We start from the raw sequence: 21,244 nt of genomic DNA, 5'->3' as shown, positions 1-21,244 counted from the left end.
AGCGTACATTAGAGTGTTAGGTTTTTGTTTGTTCTAAAATGAGGAAAAATTCAAAACTCTGATATTGCAAATTGCCTAAATATGTAATTTTAAAAAATTAAATTCAAACATGTAAGTAACTACGCTTTTATGTAATTTTTACTTTATTAAGACCTTTGAGTTCATAAAAAAAAAAAAAACAAAGAAAGATTAAATAATTTATAATATTATATTTTGAGATTTATTGGTGTTTTACCAATTAAATTTTGTATATAAGACTTACCGGTAAGTTCCCAATAAAAACTGGGATGGGCTTGGCCATTGGGCCGGCCCACACCCGATTACCGTCTTACGTGTGTCCACAGCACCTATAACTCTCAAAACACAAACCCTAGTTTCATCTTACGGCCTCTCTCTCTCTCTCTCTGTTTCTCACAGGGTCTCGCACATTGAAGCCCTAAATTGATTTTTCTGCTTAAAACCCTAGTTTCCTCATTCTCAATTCACAATAGTTGACTTGAATTTCTAATTTTTGGCAGATTATTCTGAGGATTTTCCCGGAAATTCGTCGTCGGAGCTGATTGGTAATTGAAAAACTACACTTCGTTAGATCTTAATCGTCATTTTACTCATTTCATTATATCTCAGGCTGGTGTTTATATTCTTACTTTCTTAGAGATATTCTTTGTTTGGTTCCTGTTAATTCCTGGATGAATTAATGTAATAATAAAAATCGTTGAATCTTAAGGTTAATATTCATTATTGGGGTTGGAATGTGATTTTTTTTTAAAAAAAAAAATTGGTTGGTTGACTTGGTGATTTTGTTTTCTCCATTTTCAATGATAGTTTGAAAGCACGCTTACGTTGGTGGAAAACATTTTCTAACATATGTTTTCCAGAGAAAACATTTTTCTATGTTTCCTGCTGCTGGTGGGACAAAGGTGGCGATGACAGGGGCGGTGGTGGGGTAGGTGATAGTAGCAGTGGTGGTGTGGTGACATTGGTAGACTTAATTCGTAAAATGCATTCTGCCTTTTAAAAGCTTGAAAATGTTTTTCATTGTACCAAACTTCAAAAAAGTTTTTTTGTTTAAACAAGCGGAGCGTTAGTTTTTTATTTCGTTTTCAATTTTCTGGAAAAACAGTTTTTGAAAATGTATAAACAACTTTTTGGTGTTTTGTAGACAATGGGTTGTTTTTAGAAAATTCTTCTGGAAAACAGTTTGCAAATAAGTTTTTCATTTCTTGAAGATGGAAAGGCAAGCTGATTCCGAAAACTATTTTTGGAATTTTTTTTGGAAACAACTCACTTTTTAGGAAACACCATTTTTATTAGAAAATAAAATTTCAAAAACGGTTTTATGGGTGTTATAAACTTTTCATTGTTTTGTTTTAAGAACACCTGAAGTGAAAACATAGAAACCCAGAATTGGTGATCAATTTTTGTTGGTATATTGTTTGTTCATCTTGGATTTTCTCAATAGGATAAAATTGTAGTTTAGTGAAGCAGTAATGCCATAGCTTTATATCCAAAGCCATTGCTTTAATGATACTTGGGGAGTTGATAGTTGTGAAGCAATGCTGTTTAGTATTGTTGATCTTGGTTTTATTTTTTCCTTTCTTTGTTTTCCTTGTTTTGTTCCTAAAAGGTATCGTTGTGACTTTTAATTTCCCGGATATCTGCATTCATGGGTGTGAATAATTGAATCTCTGGTGTTTCAAGTGTCAAATATTGAAAAGTGATGGCATGCTTTAAATGTGATGAACAAGGTAGCCTTTTAGTTTAATACTTAGTATATGGGGATGATCTATGCCTTTTTAGCTCTTTATCTTTTTGTTTAATGGTAGTATTACATTAATATTTATGTTGGCTTTTGTTTCCCTTTTCTATATCATTTTTCCCTCTAGCATGCAAGTGAATTTGGTCAGTTTTTTATATCGTCAAACCTTTAGGGCTATGAAGCACGGACACGAACACCGACGCGGGACACGGCAATTTCTAAAAAATGGGAACATGGACATGGCAGGGGACACGGCGAATTTTTTTTTATATATATTTTTATGTGTTATGTAAATTCATATTACATTCATCCTAAATCAAAATTAATAAACATTAACATAGTAGCGTTAATTCAATAAATATAATTACTACATTTAAACAAATTAATAGATCATCCATTCACCAAAAAGTCATAATAAACGATAATAAGAACCAAGATGAGAAGGGAAAAAATTCAACATCCAACAATATTCTTCTCAAAGGTACTAAATAAGAGAGGCAAAAGAAGGGGGGGGGGAAAAAATTAAAAAAAATGAGCCCTGCCATCTCCCATGCCTTGTCTGGATATGGACACATGTGTCTCCGCCGTGTCTCATGCCGTGTCCCAATATGGACACGCATGTTCCTGCCGTGCCCCCTACAAAAAAAATCATTAAATTAAAGGGATACGTCATCTGGCGTGTCCCGTACATGTCCCCAGCATGTCCTCATATCGGACACTGCCATGGCACCGATTTTGGAGTGTCCATGTTTCATAGCTTTAAAGACTGGTAAGATATTTGAAAGCATGTTCTCTGATGACTGCAGTAATTTGATCTTTCCAATTGTTACTCTTCGAATAATGTTAATTCTCCTGATAAATGTTGTCATTACAACTCATTTCAAATACAAAAATTAGAAAGCCTAAAAGCCTATTATGTTATCTTACTTTGTGCATCTTTTTGTATTCAATATGTTAATGTTACTTGTGTTTTTTTTTAATAAAAAAAATCTTGTGATGATGCCGTTATTCAGCATGAACATTCTTCAGTTACATCAAATTTCATTTTTAGTAAAAAATACTTTTAATAATTTGATATATGTTGGATTTGGTATTGGTGGTTTCAGGTGATGGCTCCAAAACAACCTAACACTGGCCTCTTTGTGGGTCTCAACAAAGGACATGTTGTAACCAAGAAGGATTTGGCTCCCCGACCTTCTGATAGAAAGGGGGTAAGTCAATTATCTATCATGTGTGTTCTAATTTTCTTTGCACTTCATTTCAACATAATAATTTCCCATTTCTGTGTATTTTCTTGTCTTTTATTTGTTACATAAAATTCCATTTTTAGTTGCTCAATTAACACGTTGCCACCACATGCATTGAATTAACTTACCAACTATATGAAGTACACCATCCAAATATCTTGTGAAGTACTAATAAATTCCAATTGTTTTTTCAATTTTTTTTTTCTTTTTTTAATTTAGAAAACAAGTAAAAGAGTCCATTTTGTGAGAACTCTCATCAGGGAAGTTGCTGGTTTTGCTCCCTACGAGAAGAGGATCACTGAACTTCTGAAGGTTGGGAAAGACAAGCGTGCCTTGAAAGTGGCGAAGAGAAAGTTGGGCACTCACAAGAGGGCCAAGAAGAAGCGTGAGGAGATGTCCAATGTTCTTCGCAAAATGAGGTAATTGATTCGGCATGATTTGTACTATTTTATTAACAATATCGATGCTGAAATGTCTACGATGGGAATGATTGGTGAATCACAATGTCAACTCAAAGTTTACCCATAATCCTGAATATGGTGATTTTGTGTTTATATTGTGACTTCGGTCGTGTGATCTGTTTTTCTTTCCTTCTATGCTACTGCCTCGTAACAATCTGTTTTTGGGTCTCCTTTTTCAGGTCTGCTGGAGGTGGGGAGAAGAAGAAGTGAATTGTTGGAAGTGAATCTCTTCTTTTAGAGTTTTATTAATTGGCAAAACAGATTAACAATTAGTGTTTACTTTGATTGTGTGTTTGGTAAACTAAGATTGAATTTTGAAGCTCTGGAGTTGGAGAAGTGAGTTGCAAGTGAAATTCCTTTTAGAATTTTATTTATTGGCAAAACATATAAGCAATTAGTGTTTACTTCATGTGTCCTGTTATACCAGAGCTTCAAAATTTGTGATTTGAGCTGACTGACTGTACGACAAGGGCTGATTTTTCCCTTTAATCTCTGATCTTCAGCATTTTTATCTTGGAATATTATTATTTCACATATATTCCTGTTTTATTTGAGCTAAATTTTCAGTTCAATTACATATTATTCACTCAACACTGATACTTGCAATGGGTCATGGTTATGTTAGTAGTTAAACTGGTAGACATGTAGAATAACAAAAGCAGTCTCAATTGAAGTGGGCTTGTGGAGCAAAGAATTTCCTTAAATCTTTCTTAATCAGCATTTATACTAAGCTGCCAATTTTATCTTTTTGAACTGTGGCGTGACGTAATAGATATTTTTGTGATTTAATGGCAAGTCATCTCTATGGTCTTGTGCTCATAATGGTCTTTTTGCTTCATGGTGATGAATCCTGATACGAAATCACCATGATATACAGATCTACCCATGAATCTGAGCAGCTCAGTTGCTGTAGACTTTATGTTTTGTTTTGGTTTTTTTTTTTTTTGTTGTTGGTGGAGAAATAGACTGACTTTGTTTAAATAGTTGGAAGTGGGCTTTGTGTGTTCTACTGTTCTTTGTTTAAATTGTTGTTGTAAGCTTGCTTTGACGCTATAATAATGTTAAATGCCTCGTGCCAATTGAGCAATGGTACATCTCTCTAATTTTAGAACTTTAATTGAACTCTAACGATATAATAGAGAATAACAAAAATAAAATAATAAAACTAAGATCAAAACATTACATTGTAGTGGGGTCTATTTTCATTAGAGTTATTTTATTAGAGCTCTCAATCATTTTTCTTTGGGAAGATCAACATCTATGGTGTGAGGCGACCATTTAGGAAGATGACAAGTGGTAGACAAATTACAGAATTAGGGATGGCAATGGGGATTAATGGGGTGGATATTAATTCTCCATCCCCATTCCCCTATAATAAATTTTTCCCATTCCCCATTCCCCATGGGTACCACCCTCCCCATTTTCTAATGGGTTTGGATTTTCCCCAACCCACTTTAATCTCCATTTTTATTTTATTTTTATTTTTTATATTTAATGTTAACAACTTTTTTTTTTTTTTTTTTTTTTTTTTTTTTTTTTTTTTAAGGTTCACAACAAAAGCTAAATGTACCTTCAATTTTTTTTCTTTCTTTTTAAATATATTTAACAACCTTTTTTGTTTTTTTTTTATTTTAAGGTTCACAACAAAAACTAAATATACCTTCAATCTTTTTTCTTTCTTTTTAAATATATTTAACAACCTTTTTTTTTTTTTTTTTTTTTTTAAGGTTCACAACAAAAATTAAATGTACCTTCAATCTTTTTTCTTTCTTTTTAAATATATTTAATGTTAACAAATTTTTTTTTTTTGGTAAGATTCACAACAAAAGCTAAATATACCTTCAATCTTTTTTCTTTCTTTTTTAATATATTTAATGTTAACAACTTCTTTTTTCTTTTTCTTTTTCTTTTTTTCTTTTTTTAAGGTTTTAGCTAAATATACCTTCAATCTTTTTTATTTCTTTTTTAATATATTTAATGTTAACAACTTATTTTTTTATTTTTTTTTAGGTTCACAACAAAAGCTAAATATACATTCAATCTTATTTATTTTATTTGGTTCAACAACAAAATCAAATACACATTAATTAATTAATTAAAAAGTTTGTTTTATAATAATCAAATATATAATTTTGAGACAATCAAATAAGTTTTAGTAATTAAAAAAAATGTGGAAAAACGTGGAAGATTAAAAAAAAAATTACAACCATCTCTCTCTCTCTCTCACTCTTTTCCCCTACATGTTATAAGAACCTATTTACAATGTTATAAGAGCCTGTTTGAAGAAATAAAATGTGAAAGAACCTGTTAGACATTCAACCGTCTTTCTCTTAGCAAATTTGAACCATTCATTTTAATTTATCCAAAATCTAATTATACCTTTTAACAAATCTGAACCACTCATTTTAAGATATCTATGCCTTACCACACCCAATCCATCCTCCATCTTCTTCCTTTAGTCTCCCACGAATTTTGTTGTTTGTTACTTTTAAAAAACAAAAAATATTTTTTCAATTAAATTTTTACTAATTTCGCAACACCATCACCACTATTCTCACCTTCATCACAGCTACTACCATCACCATAGCCACTACCATCACTACCGCCATCACCCCACCACTATGTCACAATCTCTACTTTCACCTTCGTTTCATCACCACCACCACCAAATATAAAAAAATGTATTTTTAATTTTTTTTATAAAAATATTTTTCATTAAAAAATATTTTCTATCTAAATAAATGAAGCATAACATTGGGAAACAAGCTGATTTCAGTTAAATCTGTTCATAACTAAGAAAAAATTTTTTATTTAAAAAAAAATTATTTAGTAAAATTTTGTATCCCCTTTTTGTTTTTCCAGCACATAAATCTTTGTACCCATCCTTTCTAACCAATCACGACTCATGCTTGTTTCGATTCTCTACAATTTTCCTATTTTCAAATACATTCATATATATATATATATATGTTGTATAAATTGTGTGATAATATAAAACAAATAGATTCATACTCGTTAATTGAAATTTTAGAACAAGCAAACCATTCTAAAAATTACAATACATAACAAAATAAAATAACATAAAAAAGCAAACTGAAACATGCACTAGACAATATCCTTAATTTTTTTAAAAAAATTTAAAAAATTCTAGATATGCATAAAATTTGACAAGAATAATGTGACAATATTAATTAAAGTGTATTTGATTTTATTGTTGAGCCAAATAAAATAAAATAAGATTGAATGTATATTTAGTTTTGGTTGTGAATCTTAAAAAAAAAAAAAATGATTGTAAACCTTAAAAAATAAAAAATAACAATAAAAAAATAAAATAAAATAAGATTGAATATATATTTAGTTTTGGTTGTGAATCTTAAAAATTAAAAAAAAAATGGTTGTGAACCTTAAAAATAAAAAATAATAATAATAAAAAAGATTAGAGGTATATTTAGCTTTGGTTGTGGATTAAAAAAAAAAAAAAAAAAAAAAAAAAAGTTGGTTGTGAACCTGAAAAAAATAAATAAATAAATAAAAGAAAAAAGATTGAATGTATATTTAATTTTGGTTGTGAATCTTAAAAAAAAAAAAAAAAAAAAAAAACATATGGGGAAATTAGTGGGTATCCATCCCCAACCCATCCCCTGTGGATATTCAAAGAATATCACCTACCCTACCCAATGGATAAGAAAAAAGGGGAAAACCCATGTATTTGGGTTGGGTCTCCATGGATACCCACAGGGTAGGTTATCCATTGCCATCCCCATACAGAATGAAACAAACAGGGAGGTAGACAGAAAAATTAGAGAATGAAACGAGGGTATAACTGTCACATACATTGTGAAAAAATTTTTACTCCTTTACACTTATATTTATTTTACACCTTTCACTCACGTGTAAAGAAATTTAGGTGCGTGTGTCAAGAAACAAATAGAATCACTGATTTGGATCAAACCTTGATTAGTTGTGTATTCTTGAACTATTTATTTTTTTGGGTCTAGTCACATAATAAAAGTATAAATTTGATTTTTTTTAACTTTTAATTTTTTTTTATGAGGTGAAAAGTTTTAATTAATTATTTTTTTTAGTTGAATAAATTATTGTGAAGAAAAAAAATTAGTGCTCGATGGGACCTTCGTAATGAATTTGTTAATTTTTTGATTTTTTATAACTTTGTAATTTCTTTTTTTAATTAAAAAATATCTTGCCAATTAAGATCTAACTCTTTAATCAACAATATTTACAAAGCCACCAATCATGTTGGGCCTGAGTAGAGATGGGCATCGGCCGGTTGGCCCGGTGGTCTTACTCTTATTTTTTTAGAGTTTGGAAAGATTGTTTTAATCTATAAGATTGAGTTGGATTAATATTTTTAGCTCGCTATATTAATAGGTTAAGTTTGGAATTCAAACTTTCAATCCAATTTGGTCCAGGCTGTTATTAAATAAATAAATTAAATATATTATATTAAAATATATATTTTTTTATTGAGATTTATACTTTATTTTTGTTGATTCTATCGAAACTCATATTTTTAGTAATGTGTGATTGAATTTATTTAATAAATCTTTCGATTTATAATGATGACAGTATATTTATTTAAAAAATATAATATGTAATTTAATTTAATTATAAGATATTTTAATTTTTTTTAATAAAGGTCTAATGTTAAGGCCAAACTAAGTTTAGACAAATACAAAATCACTTATTATATAGTATTGAACCAACCCAAATCTAGTTCGGCGGAGGCCAATGAAGTGTCTCATAATGCTAATGAAATTATTTCATCACAGTGACTCTCTCACCTATTTGATAACACTTATAAAATTCATATCTTTTCTTTCAAATAAAAGTTTTAAGAATATTTTAAATATTTATATAATAAAAATTTATGTGATAATTTATTTAATTAAATAGATTATTTATTTATTACAAATTATCAAAAATTAAACTAAATCAATATACATCTTATTTGAAAAAAAAAATGAAAACTAATAATCATATGTGTATTTAGCTTGAGTTTTTTGGATTAAATTTTTAAAAAATTGAATTTTTTGTTTTTTTGTGTTTTTTTGATTTTTAGTGAATATTTTTAAAATTTTAAGCATTTTTTCTTTAAATTTTTTTAGATGCACCTTATTTAGATGTATCTAAAAAGTAAAAAAATTATAAAAAAATATTTTAAAAAATTAATAAATACATAAAAATATATACTAAACTCTCGTTTATATATATATATATATATATATATTTTTTTGGTATTTAATAAAATTTTAAAAGATTTTTTTCATAAAAATAATACTTTTTATATGTATTTATGTTAGGTGGGTTTAAAAATTAAAAAAAAATTGCTTAAAATATTTTAAAAAATTCAGTAAAAATAAAAAAAAATGAAAAAATAAGAAAGTAAAATTTTTTGAAAAGTGCTTTTGGAAAACAAAAAAAACAAGCAATCAGCTTGTTTGGTTTCAGTTTTCAAAAAATTCTACTTTTTTATTTTTCGTATTTTAATATTTTCAATGAATTTTTTTAATATTTTAAGTAATTTTTTTTTAATTTTTAGACACACCCAACATAAATACACTTAAAAAGTATAATATTTGTGAAAAAAATATTTAAAAAATACACTAAATACCAAAAAATACAAAAAAATAAAAATAAAAATTCAGTACATTTTTTATATTTTTGTATATTTATTAATTTTTTAAGATATTTTTTGATAAAAATTTTATTATTTAGATATATCTAAGTAATGTGCATCTAAAAAAGTAAAAAAAAATTACTTAAAATTTTAAAAATATTAAGTAAAAACTAAAACATATGCAAAAAAAAAAAATTCATTTTAAAAAAATTAAATTTAAAAAACTAAAACTAAACAAACTGAATATAATCTAAACTTAAATGATAACCAATCTACCTTAAAAAATAAATAAAACTAAAAAATTTGATGCCAATTTGCCAATCAAGCAAGGCCTTTTCCCACATTACATTTCTTACCCAAGAAAGAATATTAATTAACAAATCAGCCCAAAATCACAGACGTGCGTATTGGTTTTGGTTCCATCCATTACCTTCATCCCTTTCCCTTCCCTCTGTCACTGTAGGAGACATCTGGGTGTTTCGAAAAACAGCATTTCAAGGTCAGTATATTCATATATGTGTTGTTTATACCTATATCTCATTTGGGTTTTGATTGATCTTGCTGAATTACTCCTTTTTGATCTGTTTTTTTTATTTACCAGAGTAGGGTTTTAAAAATTCTCTATTTTTCGTGAGTTGGGTTTCTTGAATTTCTTTTGCATTGTTGTCTATCTATTGCTTTGTGGATCTGAGAGGTTGTGAACTTGTCATTATCTTCAGCTGTGAAAAGAAAAAAAGAAATAAAAAATTGAATTTGAGAAAAAGTAATTTTCAAATTCCGAAACCTAAAATGCTGTAATTCTCGTGTTTTGAAATTGAACTACTCAAATTTCATGCCTAAAGAGAATTTTTTTCCCCCTCTATTACACTTTTTGTAGAAAAAATTGGATTGGGGTCTTTGAAAAATGACTAGCACTCAGATTGTTTTTTGTGCTTAAAATGAGGAAATTGTTTATAGTTATTTTGCAGTTTTCTACTTATCTAGGTGTTTCAAAAAAACAACATTTAAGGTCAGTGACACTGAGTCAGTTTATATATATATATATATATTATACGTTTGTATCATTTGGGTTTTGATTGATCTTGCTGAATTACTCCTTTTTTTTTTTTTCTGTTTTTTCATTTACCAGAGTAGGGTTTTAAAAATTCTCTATTTTTTGTGAGTTGAGTTTCTTGAATTTCTTTTGCATTGTTGTCTATCTATTGCTTTGTGGATATGAGAAGTTGTGAACTTGTCATTATCTTCAATTGTGAAAAAAAATAAAAAAATAAGATTGAATTAAGGAATAAGTAATTTTCAAATTCTGAAACCTAAAATGCTGTAATTCTTGTGTTTTGGAATCGAAAGAACTCATTTTTATGCCTGAAGATAGTTTTTTCCCTCTATTAATTTGATTTAATTTTGCTTTTTGTATAAATATAAAATAAAATGGATTAAGGTGTTTTGTAAATATTTTTTGTGCTTAAAACGAGTAAATGTTTATAGTTATTTGGCAATTTTGTACTTATAGTTATCTGGGTGTTTCGAAAAACAACATTTCAAGGTCAGTGTATATATATCATTTGGGATTTGATTGATCTTGCGGTATGACTCCTATCTGATCTGTTCTTTCATCTACCAGAGTAAGGTTTTAAAAGTTGTCTACTTTTCGTGAGTTGGGTTTGTTGAATTTCTTTTGCATTGTTGTCTATTGCTTTGTGTTACTGAGAAGTTGTGGACTTGTGATTATCTTCAGCTGTGAAAAAAAGATAAGAAAAGAAAAGAAAAAATAGATAGAATTTGGGAAGAGAAATTTTCAAACTTCAAAACCTGAAATGCTGTGATTCTCGTGTTTTGAACTTGAACAACCAAAGTTTTTGCCTAAAGATAGTTTATTTCCTCTATTAAAATTTGGATTGAGGTCTTTGTAAATGACTTAATGTGTTCTCTCGTAGCACTTGGATTGTTTTTGTGCTTAAAATTAGGATTTTGTTTGTTTGTTTTGTTTTCGGATCAGCGCTTAAAATGTGGAAATTGCTAAAGTTTGTTGCTAATTTTGTTTATATCTATGGTTTATACTGCAGAAACCACTTAATTGCTATGCTAAAAATGTTTAATTTCACCAAGACATCCAAAACTCCAAATACTGTTTGCTAATTCGATCATCTTGTCAAATCTTACCTACATTTGCTTATAGACATGGACTGCAGGCTGCCAAAAGCTTGATTAAGTTCTCAGACTAAGATTTGTGTAGTATTGTATATTTTGGTTTTGGTCTTAATATGGTTTGGATTTAGTGGGATTTTGGTACGTTAGGGCTATTATTTGTATGTTTTATTTGAATTTAGTAAAAGCTTAATAGATGAAGTTAAATGATTTGCGTCAACAATGTTATATCTGAACTTTTGTTTTAATGTGAAGCACAACAATTGTCAGGATTTGATTGAACTTACAATTTTGAAAACACTTAAATATGTTTCTTCAACTTGTAGGGGGTTCAATGAGCAGCAATATGGAAACTACAGAAATTGGAGCAGAAGATTCTTGTCAAATAGAACTAGCTCATTTGCCTCTTATATGCGGCCTACCTGATGACATTGCTCTTTTTTGCTTGGCAAGGGTTCCTCGGAAGTATCATGCACTACTTAAATGTGTATCAAAGAGATGGAGAGAGTTGGTGTGCAGCAAAGAGTGGCATTCTTACCGTCAAAAGCACAATCTCGATGAGACTTGGATATATGCTTTATGTAGGGACAAGTTTGAGCAGCTTTGTTGTTATGTGCTAGACCCCAATGCATCAAGAAAGAGTTGGAAGCGCATTCAAGACCTTCCACCTTCAAGCTTGAAGAGAAAAGGCATGGGATTTGAAGTGTTGGGGAAGGAAGTTTACCTGTTGGGTGGCTGTGGTTGGGTTGAAGATGCTACTGATGAAGTCTACTGCTATGATGCTGCCGTGAATGCTTGGAATAAAGCTGCTCCCTTGTCGACTGCAAGGTAATCTTATTGCTTTATGCTGTTGTGTTGAGATACCAATCAGATGATATGGACAATTTTAGTGCTTGTTGAAGATGATTAATCCACTTGTTTAAAGGACATATGCTTTTTAACCCTTGGAAAAAAGAATTCTAATCAATCCTATCAACTAATTCTAGAATCATCAGATAATGTATTTAATTTGTAAAAATTCATTATTTCCTATCTCAGTTTGTGATAACAGGGAGACTATTTTTCACTTTTGCTTGACTCTTTTCATTTGGATTTAAATAAATGAGTAGTGACATTGCATCAGGCAATTACTGCATGATCTATTGCAATGGTCAATTGTTTTATGACATTTTTATTCATGGGAGTTATCCTAGAGGTTTACCAATAGGTTCAATAGTTATAGTTCTTCTCATTGGAGGAGAATCATTAACCTCATTCTGTACATATATGCATACTGGCCCATTTTGCTTGGAGGTGCTCCATAAGGTTGGGAGTTAGCAAAAAGATGGCATCATATATATCCTCCAGCGAAGATGCCCGGCCCACCTCCTTCTCAATGGGGAGCTGTGATGTAGAAGGGAGAGAGAGATAGTTGGCCTTGGTGGTTGAGGGGAAAAGGACTTCTTGGGGGGGGGGGGGGGGATGAAATGGGGGAGACGAGTAGAGAGCAAAGAAATAGAAGTGTAGGATGGTTGGTAAATGAGGGCTACTAGATAGTGTTGTAGAAAAGGATTGAGATTGAAGAGAGAGAAAATAGTCTTCGTCAGCTGAGGGGGGTGGTGGGAACTTGCAATGGAGGTGGAGGGAGCGGTTGGAGGCTGGAGGTGGTGCAGGATGGAGGAGACCTGTCATGGATGAGGTGGATTTCGGAGATAGAGCTTCAGCGGTGGAGTGGACTGTGGTAACAGAGGTGTCTTCGGAGTAGAATGTCAGGCAGGCCATAGGGGAAAGAGGAAGGAGATGGCATGTGGAACTGACATGACCGGTGTTGAAGGCATAGATAGAAAGTGGCCAGCACGTGCTTTTCATAGCAAAGGGTTGTGTGCAGCTAGGACTGAAGGCTTCAAAGGGACAGGGACACATGGACAAGTAGAACACTCGGGAAGGAAATTTTTTATATTTTTGAATGCGGGTGGAGTATAGTTGGGGGTTGTGCTGGAAAGACATAAAGAGGTCACACAGAAGAATAAGGAAGGTAATGGGCCTGGGTTAAAAGAGTCAAAGTTTGCTTTCCAGTGGGTTATAGATTAGTAAGTCCCAAGATGGTTTTAAAAGGGCTATGACAAGAGAAAGACAGGTTGGGTTAAGGTAGTTTAAAAAGGTCTAGGCTTGGGTGGATGTGTTAGATTGAGTATCAGGTTGCCTAATCTTTTAAATCTTTTAACTTTGGAATGGGCTAGGAGTTTACTTTACAACACTTCAGTGCTTGATCGTGAATTGCTTTTCCCAATTCTCGTTGAAGATCTACAAAATTACTAATTGAATCCTCTCTTCATTATTGGCACACTATTGATTTCTATATTGCTTTGGAGTTAAAACTGATGTAGTAGAATAAATAGGTTAAGTGTATGTTAAATACCCTATTAGTTGAAGTCCATAAATTAGTGATGTAATACTCATTATACGTAGTTTTGAAATAACGAATATACATTGTGATTGGAGTAGAGCTTATTTTCTCTCTCTAGCCCTCAGGGGTTTTATCCCTAATTGAGGCATTTGTCTTCTCTCTCTCTCGATTTGATCTTGATTTGGCAATTGGATTTCATCATCAACTCATCTGATAGTAATGATGATGCAGGTGTTATTTTGCTTCTGAAGTTTTGAATGATAAAATTTACGCAGTCGGTGGCTTAGGTTCAAACTCAAGTGATCCTCGTTCTTGGGACACTTACGACGTTCACACAAACACTTGGAAATCTCAATCAGATGCTAATGTTGTCCCCGACATCGAAGACTCCATCGCCTTGGATGGGAAAATTTACATCCGATGTGGTTCTTCTGCTGTATCATCTCACGTCTATGCAGTTGTATACGAACCATCAAGAGGAACATGGCAGCACGCTGATGCTGACATGGCATCCGGTTGGCGGGGCCCAGCGGTTGTCGTAGAAGGGACCCTCTATGTTTTGGATCAGAGTTCTGGAACCAGGCTGATGATGTGGCAAGGGGATAGAAAGGAATGGACGGCTGTGGGAAGACTGTCACCGCTACTTACAAGACCGCCCTGTCGGCTTGTTGCTATTGGGAAAAGTATTTTTGTGATAGGGAAGGGGCTTAGCACTGTGGTGTTGAATGTTGGCAATGCAAGGAACGCAGGAGGTGTGATGGTGAGTTCTTCTGTTACGAAATCAGCTTCTGATGATGATGTAATTTGCTGTAAATGTGTGGCAATTTGAATCGCTTTCTGGGAGCTCAAGACGTCAGAAAACTATGTATTGCAACTGTAATTGTGTGTGCATACTCGGAGTTCATTTGGAGCTCCGTTGAATTTCGAACTTTTCAATTAACCAACATAAATGAAACCAGAACATTTATTATATTCATGCTTTTGAATTAGCAGTAATTTTGTAGACTTCATGAAATGGTTCTTTTTCTCATTGCTGGAATTATTAATCATCATACAAGGCATAGCTGGGAGTGATGTGTCCCTTGGTAGGGCTCACTCTGGGATCTATTTTTATGATTCAATTTATTTATCTTGTAAACTTTATCGAGAAAATTATCTATGCAAAAAAAAAAAAAAAAAAATACAACCGATTAGATTTTGATAGTCAATTGTCCATTTTTTAACACTCTGGAGCTTTTTCTCAGTCCCATCTTAAATTACTACTACAATCATTCATTTCTTTTGTAAGTTTCAAAGGAAAACGCTCGAGCCAACTAGGGCTGATCCAGTTGACCAGAACAGAACCTTACCCCTCACTAAAATATGAAGGATTTCCCAGGCTTATGGCTTCCAATGTGTCAAAAAACAAAAAAAGGCATCAATATGTCAAGGGAACATAAGTTACCAAAAAAATTAAAAACAGAAAATAAGAAGACAACCAAACAGGCATCAATTTTTCTTTCGCTCAAGGAAAAGTTCAGAATTGTTGACGAGATTGAACAAAAGAGAACAGAGCTGATACAAAGGGCAGCCAAAGAACACAATCAAAATTATTATAAAAGCTCATGACACAGACAAAAAGGACTGAAGATATATAAACATTACACCGGTTAAGAGTGGACCATTTTACAGCTGAGATAATAACTTAGATATATTAACATTACACCAGTTAAGAGTGGCCCATTTTACAGCTGAGAGAATAGCTGTAAGTTACATTCACAGAGACGATGAGTAGCAGGAACCAGAATATTCTTCAAGTAATCACAGAATTCTTATTCTTCAAGTAATCACAGGATGCTCTATTCAAATGCTATCAACAAGATTACACATCTAAACCAATGTTTTCAAGTAAATACAATATAGTAAAGATGCCTAGATCCACCGAGGGAAACCCTAATCTTGTTAGTATGTAAATCCCTTTCTCCGGTGGCTGAATCAAAGGATTTGTCAAACAAAAATGATACATTCCTCTAATTTGGGAGCTCTAAAAGAGCACTAATGATGCGGAAAATCAAAAGAAAAAGAAAAAGAAGAAGACCAAAACATCATATCACATGGGACCCACGCACCAATTAGAGTTATTAGAGCTCTTAATTTAGAGCTCTCAATCTTTTTTCTTTGTCAAATAGATAGAAAAGTTGTCAACCTTAGCAAACACAATCCTTTTTCTTCAAAACAATATCATACCAAAAGTCAAGCAAATGTGATTCTACATTGGATGAAGGCCCCGTGCTTGAAATGCTTGATGCATTGAAAGAAAGAAAATTGTTTAGTGTAAGAAATTTAGGAAATTGTTCAGTGTAAAATTGTATATGGTAATTCGGCTATCAAAAATTTCAAATTAATGAATTGTTGTTGTAAAAAATTTAGGATATGTGATGATATTAATTCCATAGGAATTGGTAAAAAAAGGAAGGTATGAATTCTATAATCAAATCTAAGGAGTTGGCAATTGTGGGCATCAATAGATTTGCTGCTATAAGCACTAAGATGGCATATTTGATGGCTGTGACAGAAAACGAAGTTGTGATTTCTTCAGTGGTGATCAAGGGAAATGGAGATGTAGGAGGCATGTGGCAATTTTTTTTATTCTACATTGTTTGAGGTGATTGAAGGGCTGCATTGGGCTTGACTTCTTGTTGCTGGAACCTTAAGAAATTTCACCCTACTAACGTTCGTTGAAGTGGATGTGAGTGGGCTTGAACCTGGAGGTGTATATTCAATGAAGCAGATCGAAAGGGATAGATACGGTTTCCAAAATTTTTTTGAGATACAACAGGAATTTGACTCTGAAAAAATTAGTGACGTTCACATTTGATACATGTGTCATGCACGCTTTATTTCTATTTGCTACAACTAGTATTGCAACTAAAATAGCATGAATGCACTCAACACATTCACAAATATAATGCATAGATACCTCTAAGATTGGATGAAGGCAGAGAGAGAGGGAGATGTCAATTTGGATTTTGATTTTTTGGATTCTACATTGGACGAAGGCGCCATGCTTGATGCATTGAAACAAGGAAATTGTTTAGTGTAAGAAATTTAGAAAATTTTTTAGCGTAAGAAATTGTTCAATGTAAAATAGTACATGGTAAGAAATTGTTTAACATAAAATTGTACATCTTTATTCGGCTATAAAAAATGTCAAAGTAATGAATTGTAGTGTAATAAATTTAGAATCTGTGATGATATTAATTCCCATGGAATTGGTAAGTAAAACGAAGGTATAGATTCTAGAATCAAATCTAGGGAATTGGCAATTGGGGGCACCTATAGATTTGCTTCTAGAAGCACTAAGATGGCACATTTGATGGCCATGATGGAATAGGAAGAAATGATTCCTTCAAGGGTGATAAAGGGAAATGGAGAAATAAGAGGCATGTAGCAATTTGGTTTTTGATATTTTAGATTCTACATTGAATGAAGGCACCGCACCCAAAATGGTTGATGCATTGATAAAAGAAAAATTGATAGATTTGGGATATGGACATGAGTTGGATATGATTCCATCAGTTTGTAACACAAAGGAAGAGGGTCATGTGTTGGTTACATTTTATGGTGATAGCACCTATGAATGGTTTGAACGAATTAGACTCAATTCTTTTGATCTTCACTATACAAAGAAATTGATGCAGACTAACAATTAGACCTTTATAACTGCTGTTGGGGAGGCTAAGGTTGAGGTGAAGTGGAGAGCTACATTTGGCTTGACTTTGCTGGAACCTTAATAAATTTAGCCCTACAAGTGTTCAAGGGTTCTTTGAAGAGGATGTGCGTGGGGTTGAAGCTGGTGTGTGTTTAGTGAAGCAAGTCGAAAGGGCTAGAGATGGTTTCCAAAAACTTTTTGTGATACATAGCAAGAGGGTGAATTATTAGATAGAAATTTGACTATGCAAAAATTAGTGATGTTGCACATTTGATACACGTGCAATGTTCACTATATTGGTATTTTCTACCACTAGTTTTGCAACTAACGTAGTATGGATGCACCTAACACATTCACAATTATAATGCATAGTTACCTCTCACAAAGTATCACTTTTATCTTAGTCACCAAATGCTAAGAACTTTGTTAATATTTTATTTACATAATGAAATTACTTCTATGCCTTTTCAGGAATATAAATTAATTCAATATTTGACTCCGAAGCAATAATGCATATTGAAAGATGCTATATCTTGTTTTGTTGGCATTTTGGTAGCAGTTGTCTTGCTTTTACTGTTACATTAAATGCAGAAAACTACTGTGAAAGATGATAACTAAATAAAGCTTTTTTTTTTCTTATATATTAATCTTATGATATATTCATGAGATAACAAGTATGCAATACATTGAACTCAACCTTTGTTGCCTATGTGACATCTATGTTTGGGTTCTTAGCAGATACACATGTCTATCAAGTATATTATAATATGGCTTGAAGGGCTTCATATGTGGTGAATTTGGTAGTTTGAGGAATTGTGAATGAAATTGGGGTTTGAGGCAACTATGAATTATTCAGAACTCTATTAAATTAAACAAACATATAGAAATGGAGTTGTAGTTGGGCTTCGATTGGTAGGTTTTGTTAGAATAATATATTATGATTTCGGTTATTATTTTGTAATTATTTTATGCCTTAGGGCTTCCTTGTAATTATTAATCTTCATTAATATAAATAGGGGATAATATCCTAATCATTTCCTAATATTGTATTCTCTAAAAATAACATGGTATCAGAGCCTAATCGTAAACCCTAATTTCCTCTACCCATACAGTACCCACCAGAGCCACCAAACCCCGCCGGAGCCAACCCAGTCGAATCACAGTCAGATCATCGTAGTTCGCTTCGTCGTCCACATTTATGTCAAGCCTGAGGAGGTTTCGGCTCATCTAGGGTTCGGAATTCACCTGGTGTGATAAACGTGGACCACTGAATCACCATTTTTCTTTGTCGTTGGCTGTGTTAGCTTCGTCGACCACTAGATAGCCCAGCTGATGGCTCCTCAGCCTTCGTTGACTTCAGGCGACTGCCTTGCCCCTTCCGCCACTCTGCCTCGCCTCTCCCCCTGCTCGACTCCTGCTCTTACCCCTAGTATCCTGTCGTCTTCCTCGTTTGTCTGTCTATCTCTCTCTTGAGTTTTGTCTGCTTATATAACCCACGTTTGTGTTTTTATAAACCCAATCACTTTATATAACCTTCATCTCTGTTTGGTTTCATTATTTTTGTTTAAAGTCTTAAAAAGAAAAAAAAAAGTATGAATTGTTAATTCTTTACTGTCATAGTGGTTGTTTGTTTTTTCCCTTCCACCACCACCTTCTGGGTTTGTGATTGACACTAGTTTTGTTGCGGGTTCGGTAGTACAGTATCTATGGCAGATTCCACCAGTGTGTCCATTACTTCTCAGACATCTAGGAGTGAGAGTTTCCCTATACCTATTACTATGACTGATAACCCCAACCCTAGCCTTAAATCACCACCTCTCTATTTAATGGTCAAAATTATCTCACGTGGTCGCAGAGTTTGACTATGTTTTTGAAGAGTAGAGGGAAGATGGGGTATGTGGATGGCAGGATACAGGCACCCAGCTCAACTGACCCGGGTTATGACCAATGGGAGATTACCAACTCTTTGATTATGGGTTGGCTTATTCATTCGATGACACCAGACATTGGTGAGGGCTACTTGTCAATGGAGACTGCCCAAGATGTTTGAGATGCTGTGGCTACCAACTATTCCCACAAAAGGAATTTTTCATAGGCATTTGAGTTACACGACTTTATTGAGAGCTCTGTTAAGGAGGAGCAGACGGTTCTTCAATACTTCACCTTCCTCACCAATGGATGGAAACGCCTTGATCACCTGCAGGACTATAACCGTGTTTACACTGCTAATTCCATCGGGTACAGAAAGTTCATTGCATAAGAAAGGGTCTTCAAGTTTCTGGCCGGTCTCAATGTGGAGTATGATCCAGTTCGGAGTCGAGTTTTGAGTATGGACACTCTTCCTTCACTTTATGAGGCATTTTCCTATGTACAGAATGAGGAGATTCGCCGGCCTGCTATGATGTCCCCTATCTCTATTGACCGCTCAGCATTATTGTCTACTTCTAGAGATGGCCTCAGCGTGACTCCCATTTCTCCGTCTGCCGCTAGGGAGTTTATATTCTATGATTACTGTAAGAAGCCACGACATACTCGTGAGACATATTGGAACCTTCATGGGATTCCATCCGGGGGTCGAGGTGATCGATTTGGTTCTAAAGGAGGTCGGTCAGGCCAATCTAGAGGACGTGGCTCCTCTCCACGGGCTTATCAGTCTAGTGCCGTTGATACACTTGATTCTACTTTTGCTTCCGTTGGCCTGACTTCTGATGGTCTCTCTGGCATGATTACTCATGAGCTTGAGGATGTTCTGCGTCAATTGTTGAACTGCTGGTCTTTTACTGCTCTCAGTACATCTTCCTCGTCCTTTGCCCGCTCATGTAACTTAGTCTCTTCTTCTTGTGTTTTCCTGTCTCATAAGTCTTTGCCCTGGATTATTGATTCTGATGCCTCAAATCATATGTCTGGCTCCTCTAACCTCTTCTCTGCCTATAAGCCCTCTTCAGGTCAGGATAAAGTTACGATTGCAGATGGTACTGTTTCTTCTATTTCTAGGAAATGTTTAATTCATGTCACTCCTACTTTACCTCTCTCTTCTGTTCTCCATGTTCCCAATTTTTCTGTTAACCTGCTATCCTTGAGTCGCATTACAAAGGATTTGAATTGTAGTATGACATTTTTTCCTGATCATTGTCTTTTTCAGGACCTTGTCATGAGGAGAACGATTGGCAGTGGTAGTGCGAAAAATGGTCTCTACTTCCTGGATCAACCGGATAAGCTTGCTCATTCTTCCACCATGGATCCTACTACCTCCGATGATATGTGGCTGTGGCATCGGCGTCTTGGGCATCCTTTTTTTTTATTTACTTAAGCATTTATTTCTATATGTTTTTTTAAACAATAATGTGTCTGAATTTCTTTGTGAGTCTTGTCAACTTGGAAAACAACATAGAGTTTCTTTTGCTCCCAGTTTTAATAAAAGTTTAGTTCCTTTCTCATTAATACATTCTGATGTCTGGGGTCCTTCTCGTGTTGTGTCTATGAAAGGTCATTGCTGGTTTGTTACATTTATTGATGATTTTTCTCATATTATTTGGGTGTATCTCATGAAAGACAAGAGTGAGATTTTCTCTGTGTTCTGCAATTTTCATAAGATGATTTGTACTCAGTTTGGAGCCACTGTCAAAATATTCCATTTTGATAATGGGGATGAATACATAAATTTTGGGTTAGGGCACTATTTTTCTATTCATGGCATTATCCATCAGACCTCTTGTACCAATACCCCTCAACAAAATGGGGTGGCGGAACCCAAGAATCGCCATGTTCTTGACATAGCTCGGTGCATGTGTTTTTTTATAAGTGTGCCTAGGTCTTACTAGGGCGACGCTATTCTCACCGCTGCCCATCTTATTAGTCGTCTTCCTACCCAGGTCTTGTAAAAACAAGCTCCTCTTCAAGTTCTCCTAGGTTCCCAA

General features: G+C 33.2%; 2 protein-coding genes across 4 annotated transcripts; both read left to right on the top strand.

Annotated features, from left to right (window-relative positions):
• The first annotated feature begins 279 nt into the window (after positions 1-279).
• Positions 280-4,003, top strand: LOC114321944 (large ribosomal subunit protein eL36y). 3 transcript variants are annotated; one of them, XM_028269185.2, is made up of 5 exons: positions 285-418; positions 519-563; positions 2,866-2,970; positions 3,226-3,425; positions 3,647-4,003. In XM_028269185.2, exons 3-5 carry the CDS (start codon positions 2,869-2,871, stop codon positions 3,675-3,677), a joined length of 333 nt encoding a protein of 110 aa, XP_028124986.1. In that variant the 5' UTR covers positions 285-418; positions 519-563; positions 2,866-2,868; the 3' UTR covers positions 3,678-4,003. The 3 variants fall into 3 exon arrangements, with proteins under 3 accessions (XP_028124985.1, XP_028124986.1, XP_082773042.1); XM_082916916.1 differs by lacking the exon at positions 285-418 and adding an exon at positions 419-436; XM_028269184.2 differs by having other exon boundaries at positions 280-563.
• Positions 4,004-9,407: 5,404 nt separating this feature from the next.
• On the top strand, positions 9,408-14,606 carry SKIP4 (SKP1 interacting partner 4). The gene is made up of 3 exons (XM_028269186.2): positions 9,408-9,604; positions 11,577-12,078; positions 13,868-14,606. Exons 1-3 carry the CDS (start codon positions 9,412-9,414, stop codon positions 14,463-14,465), a joined length of 1,293 nt encoding a protein of 430 aa, XP_028124987.2. The 5' UTR covers positions 9,408-9,411; the 3' UTR covers positions 14,466-14,606.
• The last annotated feature ends 6,638 nt before the right edge of the window (positions 14,607-21,244 follow it).

Source organism: Camellia sinensis, chromosome 2 (assembly GCF_055761805.1).
Source record: "Camellia sinensis isolate YWXY chromosome 2, ASM5576180v1, whole genome shotgun sequence".
Classification (NCBI taxonomy): Eukaryota; Viridiplantae; Streptophyta; class Magnoliopsida; order Ericales; family Theaceae; genus Camellia; species Camellia sinensis.
Note: the sequence above shows the minus strand (reverse complement) of the source record. Positions and strands in the feature narration are given on the sequence as shown.